At 32.4% G+C, this 12164-nt stretch overlaps 1 protein-coding gene across 7 annotated transcripts in view; it reads left to right on the forward strand.

The window, feature by feature from the left end:
* Nucleotides 1-12164, forward strand: part of DROSHA (drosha ribonuclease III) — a 107967-nt gene that overhangs the window by 22559 nt on the left and 73244 nt on the right. For all 7 annotated transcript variants that reach the window (XR_012484366.1, XM_074279068.1, XM_074279070.1 and 4 more), the window contains 3 exons: nt 2314-2468; nt 6061-6141; nt 8358-8444. Coding sequence is in view for 6 of the 7 variants with exons in the window: in XM_074279068.1 (XP_074135169.1) it covers nt 2314-2468; nt 6061-6141; nt 8358-8444 (323 nt within the window). In the remaining variant the exon portion in view is untranslated. The remainder of the gene's footprint in view (nt 1-2313; nt 2469-6060; nt 6142-8357; nt 8445-12164) is intronic.

Below are 12164 nucleotides of genomic sequence, written 5' to 3' on the forward strand. Positions count from 1 at the left end.
GTTTAGAGGTGGGGCAGGTTTAGAAGAAGAGTTAATAAGTTCTGTTTTAAATATATTGACTTTGAGATGGCTAAGATATGTCTAGGTAGTGATGTTCAATAGGCAATTAGTGGTGTAGGATTAATGTTCAAGTAAAAGATATGGGCTAGATTTATAGATTTGCAAGTCATTTGCTTTGAAAGATTCAATTCATGCGAGTTAATAAAAAAATCATCAAGCAAAAAAGACAGAGAATGTAGAGGAAGAAAATGAGGTCCAAGAGTAGAGGAAGAGAATGAGGTCCAAGACTGAGTCCTGAAGAATACCTTCTCCTCTTCATGGGCAAAAAAAAAAAAAGAGTGATCTAGCAAAGAAGACTGAAAAGCAATGGTCAGATAAGCCAGAGAATCAGGAAAGAGTGGTGTCCCTGAAGCCAAAGAACGAAAGGATGTTCAGGAAGGAAGGGAGTATCAGTATTGTTAGATGACATGAAGGTAAGGATTTAGAAAAGTCTGTTCAATTTAAGTATTTCATTCATTAAAATTGATAACCTTTGAAAGGACAGTTTCTTTACATTAATTGGTTCAGAAACAAAATTTCAAAGGACATGAAAGTTTTTTTTCTAAATATATGATTTCCTTTGCTAGAGGTTCTGGTTTGGTTTTAAGAGCAGTTATACTATACCATATGATATACATACTTGTTTTCCCCCTTAAAAAAAAAAAAAATGGGGTAAGGGGAATATCAAGCATCCTATGATGATATTAGCATTTGTAAACAGGATTAAGAATGTTGCCTTTAGAGATTATTTTGGAGTTAAGGTAGAACTGGGTATAAATCTTGCCCATAATATATTGGTTGTGTGCCTTTGTGTAACTTTAATCTTTCTGATTCTCAGTTTCTTCAAATGTAAAATGGGTGTAATACCGGGACTGTGTGCTACAAAAGATTATGGTAGATTATTATAGGTTAATATCTAATTCTAATAAAGTCTGAATTATAGATAAGATATTAATTGCTTTGTTAATTTTTAATATCCTTAATACAGCTACTGCCTTCCTTCCTAGTGTATCTTGTATATAATTCTTTTGAATATATTTGTACTCATTTACTTGATATTTATGTGGGGTATGTTTTTATATGTTATTCTTCTCTCCTCCATTAAAATAAAAACTTATTCTAAGTAAGGATTATTTCATTATTTTTATTTATATCCCTCTCTACTTTGTACATGCCATTCATAGAATAGGCACTTAATAAACACTTACTGATTGACTATTATTATATTTATAATAGTAATAAAAATGGTAAGCTTTTGTATAATATCAGTGTTAAGATGGTCACTTGACATTTGATTAAACATGTATAGTATTTTGATACACAGCTTAAACTGTTATAATATTCTATCGTATTGAAACAAGATCAGCCTGCACAAAATTGTGCTCGTTGTCCTCAAATTTTAGGGGGCCAGTTCACTATTCCTCAGATTGTTGGAGGGCTGGACTATATATAAACAAAACCTCACACTCTGTCTCTGCTCCTCAGCCCATTTGCCATAACCCGGAAGGCCGCATAAATGTCCTCAGTGGGCCGCATCTGGCCCGTGGGTCGTAGTTTGAGAACCCCTGTTATAGAATAAGCATGTCTCATTTTTCTTTCATAAAATAGAATCAGATCCTAATTGTAAAATTATAATTATAATTATAATAATTAGTGTGAATAAGGAATCTTGTGAAATGGTTATATGTATTCAGATCCACACTATTCAAAATTATAATCAATTCTACCCCAACAGAAATATGTAGATTATTAGAATATTCTATTAGAATATTAAAATATTTGGTACAATCATTATTCACACTAATCAAAATTGCACTGTAACTTTTCAGATATTTGAAGGCAGCTGTCATGTTCCCTTTAAGGCTTGTAATCTGTAGTCTCAGTATACTTCTAAGACTGGAATCTAGACTTTTTGAATTCAGATCATATATTCTTTTTTAAAAAAATTCTATACCATATTTTCATACTAAATGAATAAACTGTGCCACTTAATCTTTTATCATGTTTAGCCTTTACACATATGAATATTGTTTCTACAATTAGATTTCAGACTCCACAAGACTGTGAACTAGAGAAAAATAAGAACAGGTATTACCTAATAGTGCTTTGTATAGTATTTATATGGTGAGGATTTAGTTAATATTTATTGGATTTTGCCTTAAAATCTAAAATTTTGTTTAAACACCTAAAGTTTGGATGTTTGAGTCACTTGGAAATTTCTAACATTTAAAAAAAATTTCTTTTCTCCTTTCTGGCCACCTTCCATTAAATTAGACAGCTCCAGTGAATCTGACTGTGATTCTGATGATGATAGCAGCTGCTCCAGCAGTTCAGACTCTGATGTTTTTGACGTAATTGCTGAAATCAAACGCAAAAAAGCCCACCCTGATCGACTTCATGAAGAACTCTGGTATAATGACCCGGGACAGGTTCGTATGATTATTTTTAAACTATTGTTGTAAAGGGCTTTGATGTGATTGGTGATTGTTCTCTTTTGCACATTTTTAATGAACATCCTTGAAAGAAGATATGCTCAGCAGTGGGGCAGAATTCTACTTCCAGTATGCCATATGTTGTTACTTAAAGTTTGTGTGTCATTTTGCCTTCAGTTTGACTCAAAACTAAACATTACAGAATTATGATTTTTTGAGACTGGGTGTGTAAGTTCTGAGCTGTGGTTCATTGTAATCCATTAAATTGTCCCTAAAGACACTTTGAACAAAAGTTATTTCATTAGATACATTTTCTTCTGGCTGCTTATAATACTTTGTCTTGGGCTTGATACTTGCCTACCTACCTTCAAGATCTTTTCTGTAACTTTGATTCTGTGAATTTACACTTTGTTCTCTGTTACCATTTGTTCAGTTTAACTTGTTTGTGATTTTCCAAAATATGGTATCCAATCTTTTTGTTTCATTTTGTTTTGGGGAGGAGGATTGTGCTTCTTAGATACTTTTACTTCTTTAATTCTTTGAATTTTTCAACCAAGGGGTCTAGTGTTTGAGTCATAATAATTATTGAATTTTCTTCTGAAGATTTCTGCTCATAGAAGAGAAGGCATTACCTTATGTTATCTTCATTTATTTTTCTATTGTCTTTGATGTTTTTTTCCCCCCTTTGGGCATTTCCTTCTAATATTTTTTTTTAATCTTTTTCACTGCATTTTGTTCTTTTATTTTATTTGACATTTATTATTTTTAAGTGATGAAGGGAAGCAAGCTGAGCAAAGAGCCAATTTCTTATTCATTCATCTTGCCAGAAGATTCTCCCCAACTGAGAATTTTTTAAAAGACATAGAAGATAAAAACGAGGTCAAGTAACTCAGGATAAATATAAAGGTATTGTAAGGATTCTATTAGGAACCTTGAAGCCCAGAAGGAGCTGAACCTGGTGAAAAGACAAGAACATTTGTTAGTTAGGTTGGGAGCAAAAGGATAATTGAAGAAGGGAGAGGACCACTACTTGAGGTGGATGGAATGAAGGTAATGTACAATGAAGAGATGACTAGGTGACAGTCACATTTGCTTGCTTTCTCTTCCATAGAGGATAATTTATGGTCTAGAAAGATAGTAGAAACTTGTACATCAGATTGTAGAAGTCAGATTAGGTGAAGAATTGTGCAGATAGCTATCATCTATTTTTTAAAGTCAGTAAGCAAAGAAAAATTGCGCCTTACTATTTGGAAACAACTGGCAATTATTACTAAAGTGTGATTAGAGAGCTTTGAAGAATTTGGAAATTGAGAAAATGTCTAAAGGACTAGAGAAAAATAAATGGCTTGATTTCAGGAAGAGAAGACGTCTTTTGCAAGTTGTAGGCTAGTGAAATTTGACTTCTATATTTGTTAAAATTCTAGAACATATTAATTAACAGGATAGTTTCTGAAGACTTAGGAAGGAAGTAAAAAATAAAAGATATTATGGCTTCAGCAGGAAAACCTCATGCCAGGCTAATCTTATTTATATTTTTAGTAAAACACATAAATTCCTTTACAATAAAGTACACAAAAGAAATCCACTTATAAGGAGATATATTTAAATTTCACCAAGTTATTTGACTAAGTCATGCTTTCTTTGGGGACAAGAAATAGAAGTGTGTTCTAAGTGATGGTATGATTAGGCAGGTTTGGAATTAGTTCGGTTATTAGAACAAAAAGCCAATAAAAATTGAATTTATAGTTAGCTTGGTGGAAATTCATTGTAGAAAACTCTAGGAATCTTTACTTGACTTGTCCCTATTTGATATTTTTATCAGTTACATGCCTGAAAACAGAAAAGGCATTTTTGCCAAAATAGCAAATGCCATGAGCCATGGGGGAGTGGCAAAGGCTTTGGACTACAGAGGCTGAGTGCAAAAAAGATTTCTTGGCAGGCTACAGAGATATACAGGGATATAAAATTAGAGAAAATGTTAAAAAAAGACAAGTATAAAGGTTTATGTGTCATTTTTATAAATATGAGATGGAAAGATATTAAAAATAATATTTTGGATTATTAATGGATGGTAAATTAAGTATAAATCATCACTCTGTCATGATGTGATGTACTAGTTAATAATAAGAGAAATGTTGTCCAGAAATAGTGCAGATGCCATTCCATTTTACTCTTCCTTCGTCATACCCATTTTGGTACTGTGTTCAGTTCTGAGTTCCAAGTTTAGAAAAGAATGTCCAAAAGAATGTGAGGAGGATAAAGTAGAAAGACTGTAGAAGGAAAGGACAGCTAAGTGGTGAATTAAATACAGTGTGGTCCTGAAAAAATTCATCTTCCTGAAAGTTGGTTTCTGATACTTACTAGCTTTGTGTCCCTGGACAAATCACTTAATCATGTCCGCCTCAGTTTATCTGCAAAATGACTTGGAGAAGAAAATGGGAACCACTCCAGTATCTTTGTAAAGAAAATCCTAAATGGGGTCACATGGGTTTGGATAGGACTGAAAAACAACTGAACTGAATAGGAGAATAGTTTGAAGGGGCAAGGGATGTTTAGCCTTAAGAAGAGAAGAACATTTTATGTATTTGAAAGACTTATCTTTGAAGAAGGACTAGATTTAGTATCATTATAAATTATCGATTTTTGAGATGGAAAGAAAAGAGCAAGATCAGAAACAGTGAGTTGGATATATGAGTGAAAGAAATTTATTTAAATTTAGTTCCTGGTATAAGGAAAAATTCCTAATATTCCTAATGTTTAAATATTTAAATCTATTTAACATTTTATCAGTGACATGCCCAGAAGCAGAAGTTACATAGTTGCTTTTAAAGAAAGAATTCTTGAAGAACTCTGGTTTGTAGATGCATATATTTAGAGATAGAAGAAATCATACTTATATGAACATAACTTTTTTATGGAAAATAATTTTTAGTTAATAATTGATTACTTTTCCACATGGTTGTGTTTTGTCTGTTTAGACAAATTATAAACATCTCCAAGGGATAGAGATTATATATTATAGATGTAGTTTTCAAGTAGTAGACGTCTTAGAAACATTTAACATACAAGTGACCAGTTCAGTGTGCCAAGTAAAATTGCAGGGTAAAACAAGTTTAAAACTTGTGATACTTTCAAAGTTTTCTGGTTCTGAAAGGCATATTCCTCATATTGGTTGAGAGTGATTCAGATTTTAAAATATTCAGATCATTAGTTGTTTCTTTAAGTTGAAATTATATTCTTTGTGGAAAAGTACATTTTCCCTAAAAATTAGTGTGGAAATATGTAGACAGGTTTAGAGTAAAATGGGGACAAATAAGTATACTGACATTGGTATTTTCTTCTTGGTTGCCCAAATAACACTGAGAGCTAATGTTGCTATTTGGTTTCTTTTAATCTGGCTACATATGGATATATTGTAGTTTTATGGGTTTTAGAGCATCCATTTAATCTTCTATCCTGACAGGCTCTTAGGGGCTTAAAGTACTGATGACATGAAAGCTGAAACTATTTCTGGGACATCATCTTATATAGTTTTTTTTTTTTTTTTTTCTTTTCCAATAAAAATGCAATTACCTTCTTTCTCTGACAGATGAATGATGGCCCTCTTTGTAAATGCAGTGCTAAAGCAAGGCGCACAGGAATTCGGCACAGCATCTACCCGGGTGAAGAGGTGACTGGTTTGGAACGTTAGACTTTAAAATACTGGGCCAGTGGGTGGTCAGGCAGAAACCAATATTTTCCCTTTCCATTAAAGTCATATACATATTTTAAAAATAACCATCATCTTTAAAGAAATTTTTTAAACTACTGACAAATTCAAAGAAAACTTGAGGTAGAATATTCCTCCAGATAACTGACTTTTTCACTTTGAAGATGAGTACTTTGGAAAATTTGAAATATATGTAATATTTTATTATTTAATTGTTCTCATAACTGAAAGTGTCAGAATTATTTTAATCACACAAATTTCCTTTATAGTTAATGTCTATAGGGGGAAAAAAAAACTTAGCTTTGACTTTGAGGTATTAATTTCTTTTCCTTTTTATTTTGTTTTCCAATTAACAAAACCCTCCTCCCCTCCCCCCCAAAAAAAACAAAGCTCCTGACTATTTCTTCTCTCCTTTTTGGGAAAAAAAACTTAAAAGATAGACCAAAAACTTATAATAAATGTATAAAGTAAAAGCAGATTTCCACATTGGCTTTGTCAGAAATATCCATATCATTCTGTTCCCCAAGTCCATTGCCTCTTAGGCAAGAAGTAGAGAGCATGTTTCATCATTGGTCCACTGGGACTATATGACTGTATTGATCAGAGTTCTTAAGTCTATGTTATCCTGGTTCTGTTGACTTTATGGGGCAAATTATCCTTTTGATGATTTTTTTAATTATGCACTAATAATTCTATTATATTCATAATAATTCACAAACTATGGTTTATTCAAGCCATTTTCCCAATTGATGGCTACTCCTTTAGTTTCTATCTCTTTGCCACTAAAAAGTCAGCTGACACTAATCAGCCGTTGATTTCTTATTTAATATAATTTGTGAAGAATTTCTAGAAAATTTATGATTCCATTCATGGTGCTTATAACCATCATGGTTATTGGGGGTTTTTTCCTCCATAATTTTGGTTTGTATTTCTTTTCTTTTGTCTTATTTGTCTTCTGATTTTTGCACTATGTGTTTGTATTAGAGGTAGGGGGTGTATACATATATGTACGCACACATGCCTCCACCAATTTATTGTTTTCTTCCAGTGTCAAATCAGACCTTTGATTCTTGTTTCTTTTTCTGCCTATGTGCTTTTAGTAAAATTTATGATGATTCTAAGGATTCTTAGAATTATAATGTTATGGAGTAAGCACTCTTAGAAACCTGAGGGTCATCAAGGCCAACATCTTCATTTGCTTTTTATTTGTTAGCACACTTTATTTTTTCATTTTCTTTATTACATTGAAACTTGAACCAGAAATTAAATTTTGGCTTTTTATATTATTATTAATTGAATCATATCAAAATTTTTAAAAGGTCACAAAAACCTTAGAATTTATGTGGGCCAACCATTTCATTTTACACAGGAAATGATCAGTCAGCTAGCATCTATTAAGCACCTTCTTTGTGCCAGGCACTATATAAAGTGCTGGCTATGAACTCAAAGAAAAGCAAAGAATGTTCCTATTTTTGAGTTTACAGTCTTCCTGGAGAGGAAACAAGAAAATATTTATGTGTAATCATAACATGTACAAGATAAATTGTGGACCTGACATGGAAGGCTCTGAGATAAAGGAGGACTAGAAATATTTCTTTCCAGCAGTGGTACTTTAGCTAAGATTTGAAGGAAGTCAGGGAAGCCAGGAAATGAAGATGAAAAGAGAACTGTGTTTAGCTGGTGTAAATATTTGAAGTCAAGAAAGGGAATATGATGAGGCAGGAGCAGCCAATTCCATTCAATCAGAAAGTAAGGTTTTGGAACATTGGAATGGTAGGAAGAGACCAAGTTATAAAGGGTATTAAAAGGCAAAGAAAATGTTAATAGGGAGCCAATGAAATTTGTTGAATGGGCGACATAGAGCTGTCCTTTATGAAGATTATTTTGGCAGGTGAATGGAGGAAAAATTGAAATAAAAAAAACTTGAGACATAGAGATCAGTCAGCAAATAGCCCAGGTATGCAGTGATGTGAGTCTGTAACAAGGATAACAGTATCAGAAAATGGAAGAAAATGAGTTCCAGAGAGTTTAATTAGTTCAAGATTATCAATCACTTAAACATGTCAAAGCTTTCCTTACTTTTCTATAAAGAAAAACAAATAAACTTGTCCTCTCCCTTTTTTAGAAGTTAATTCTTAATTCTTATATAAAAATACTTTTCTTTTTTCCCTTTCAAGCCCATCAAACCCTGTCGTCCTATGACCAACAATGCTGGCAGATTATACCACTATCGAATTACAGTTTCACCTCCTACAAACTTTTTAGTAAGTATTTAAACAAGTTCTAACCATTTAATAACAGAATTCATTTCTGGAATTCTTACACTTTGCTTTCTTCTGTACTTTATGTGATTTTAAAAAGAAAGGAGTTTGTCTCTCAGAAATTCTCTTTATGATTTATGTGATCCCTATAATCTCAACAATTAAGCTATATTTTTCTAACTTCTTAATGGAGCTTGTCAAATTGTTAATATACATATGTGTGTAATACATATGATAGGCCTGTTTTGGAAATCAGTGAGCTATATGTAATTTTTCTACATTGAGAGAAGATTTGTTGCATTTTGGTCATAACATAGAAGTTGATACTTAATTTTTTTGTTTTTGTTTTTTTTGGAAGCAATTGGGATTATATGATTTGCCCAGGGTCACATAGCTAGTAAGTGTCTGTGGGTAGATTTGTACTCAAGCTCTTCCTGACTTTAGGCTTGGTGTTGGTTATTATTACCCTGGATAACTAATCTTCAATAAGTGAAAGCTTATTTTTCACAGATTTCTTTTTCCTCTTCTTCTTCTTCTTCTTCTTTTTTTTTTTTTTTTTTTTTTTTTTTTTTTTGATATATTTAGTATTTTTTCCCCAGTTACATTTAAAACAAAGTTTTTTACATGTTTTTAAAATTTGCAAATTCTTAAGAAATCATGTGAAGTTATGCAAATCATTTCCATAAAAAGTCATGTTGTGAAAGAAAATATAGATCTTTCATCCTAATTAGAAAAAAAAAAACCCTCAAGAAAAATAAAGTAGAGAGAGAAAGAGAGAGGGTTCAGTCTATATTCAGTTCCTTCTCTGGATATGAATGGGATTTTTCATCATAAATCCTTCAGAGTAATCATGGATCATCATAATCCTGAGAATGGCATTTATAGCTGGTCATCCCAGAACATTGTTATTACTTTGTACATAGTATATTTCACTTTGCTCGAGTTCATGGAGGATTTTCCAGGTTTGGTTTTGTTTTTTTTTCTTTTTTCTGAGAGCATTTTACTCATCATTTCCCATAGAACAATATTCCATACACTCATACTATTCCCAATTGATGGGCCTCTCTTCGATTTTCAATTTTTTGCCCTGAAAAGAGAACTGCTATAATTTTTTTTTTGTACATATGGTTCATTTTCCTTTCAAAAGGAATCTGTTTTGGTATTCATGCCTAGTAGTGATGCTGTTTGATCAAATTGCATAAATTTATGTTCTATTTTATTCACTCATTCATTTATTTAATATTTTCCCTCAATTACATTCAAAACAAAAATTTCTCTTTTACATTTGTTTTTAAAATTTTGAGTTCCAGGTTCTCTCCCTTATCTCCACCCACAATTAAGAAACCATTTATGAAGTTATGCAAAACATTTCCATACAAGTCATGTTGTGAAAGAAAACATAGATCTCCCACCCTAATTTAAAAAACCCTCAAAAAAAATAAGTGTTTTGCTTCTGAACATCATCTCCCTCAAACTACCCTCCCCTTTTACAGCTCCTTTCTGCTTTCTTATGCCTTTCCCCTTCTGCTTCTATTTTCCCTTCTATTAGCTTCCCCATTTCCTTTCTCCTACTTTCCAAAAGGTAAGATATGTCTGATATTCTCTCTTTGAGCCAAATCTGATGAGATTAAGGTTCAACAGTGCTTATCCCCTCCCTTCTTTCCTTCAATTGTAATAGGTGTTTTTTTTTCCTTCTTCCTGTGTTATAATACCCCATTTTACCTCCCCTTTGCTCTTCTTTCAGTACAATCCTTTTCTACCCCTTGTTTCATTTTTATGTCATTATAGTAATATCAAATTATACCTCCACCATCTAAGTATACACCTAGTGAAGATACAGTTAACTTTACTCAAAAATTTAAACATATTATTTGTCACATAGGGATGTAAATTTTTTAACTTTTTAAAAACAACAGCTTTTTTTCTTTCCTTTTTTACCTTTTAATGCTTCTCTTGATTTTTCTCTTTTCTCTTGATTTTCTGTTCAGCTCTGGTCTAGTCATCAGAAATAAATGAAATTCACCTACTTCATTGAATTTCCATCTTTTTCCTTGAAAAATTGCTTAATTTTGCAGAATAGTTGTTTAGGTTTTTTTTCTGTTGTGGTTGAAAGGTAGCCCAATAATTCCTATATTGTCTCTCCTGGATTTATTTTCTAAGTCAGTTGTTTTTCTGAATTTCATCATTTTAAAAAAAATATTATTCCTTCATATTCAACTCATATCTATATGTGTATATATACTATCTATATAGTCCTTATAATTGTCATAATAATGAAAACATTCTATTGAGTTACAAGTGTCATTCTCCTATGTAGGAGTATAAACAGATAAACTTTACTACATTCCTTATGATATCACTTTGCTGATTACTTTCTTATGCTTCTCTGGAGTCCTTCATTTGAAAATCAAATTTTCTATTCAGCTCTGGTTTTTTCATCAAAAATGTTTGAAAATCTATTTCATTGAATAACCATCTTTTTCTTGGAAGGATTATTATAATCTCTTTCAGGAAGTGATTGGTGAATTCTTTCAATTTCTATTTTGTCTCTGATTCTAGAATATTAGGGCAGTTTTCTTTGATAAATTTCTTGAAAGATGATGTCCAGGCCCTTTTTTTGAGCCTGACTTTCAGTTATTCAGTAATTTTAAAATTATCTCTCCTGGATCTATTCTCCAGGTCACTTTTTCCAGTGAGATATTTCACATTTTTTTCTATTTCTTTTCATTTTTTTTTTTTTTTTTGGTTTTGATTTTTTGTATCTTAATTTGTCATAGTCATTAGCTTCTATATGCTTAATCCTAATTGATAAGGAATTATTTTTCTCAGTGAGCTTTTGTACCTCCTTTCCCAGTTGACCACTTTTGTTTTTTAAGGCATTCTTCTCATTAGCTTTTTTAAATTTTCTTTTGCAGCACACTCAATTATTTTCCTATTTTTTCTTTATTTCTCTTACTTATTTTCACAATCAACTCTTCCGTAGCTTGAGATCAGTTCTTACTTTTCTTGGAGGCTTTGTATATAGTAGTTTTCACTTTTATCATAGTAATTTTTTATGATCAGAAACTTTTTTTTTTTGTCTGTTCATTTTCCTAACTTATTACTTATCTTTAACTCTGTTAAAGTATGGCTCTGTTTCCAGGATGGAGGGTTTGTGCAGCTGTTTTCAGAAATCCTTTTAAGAACCTGACCACAAGCACTTTTTTTTGCCCTGGAACTATTGGGTCTGTTCCCACACCCCACTGTAAGATCATGTATGCTAAAGCATCAGAGTCCTGCTTTGCTGGCCCTGGGGTATGGACTTTTATTGGGTTTGGGGTCAGGCTCTGGTGAGTGGCACTAAGATTGTGCATTTGGCTCCCACCTTAATTCCATAGGTATTTTCTGCTCACCTTCCAAGTTATCTTTAGTGTCTCTGGGCTAGAGATCACTATTGCTAACATTGATTCAGAGATTACCACTCCCATTCCTTCTTTATTGGTATGGGCTTGGGCCAAAGGCCAGGCTGGGACTGCACTTGTACTTCCTGCAATGGAACTGTGCCCTGGTCTCCCACCCTGGTTCCATAGACCTTTTCTGCTGTTGTCTTTTCTAAGTTGTCTTCAGCTGGAAAATGTTCCACTCCATCTTTTTGGATATTTTGAGGCTCTAAAAATGTTTTAGAGTAATTATTTAAAGAAATTGGGAGAAGTTTGTGGGAGAGGTTGGGCAAGTTCCTGCTTT

This window comes from Sminthopsis crassicaudata, chromosome 1 (genome assembly GCF_048593235.1).
Source record: "Sminthopsis crassicaudata isolate SCR6 chromosome 1, ASM4859323v1, whole genome shotgun sequence".
Classification (NCBI taxonomy): Eukaryota; Metazoa; Chordata; class Mammalia; order Dasyuromorphia; family Dasyuridae; genus Sminthopsis; species Sminthopsis crassicaudata.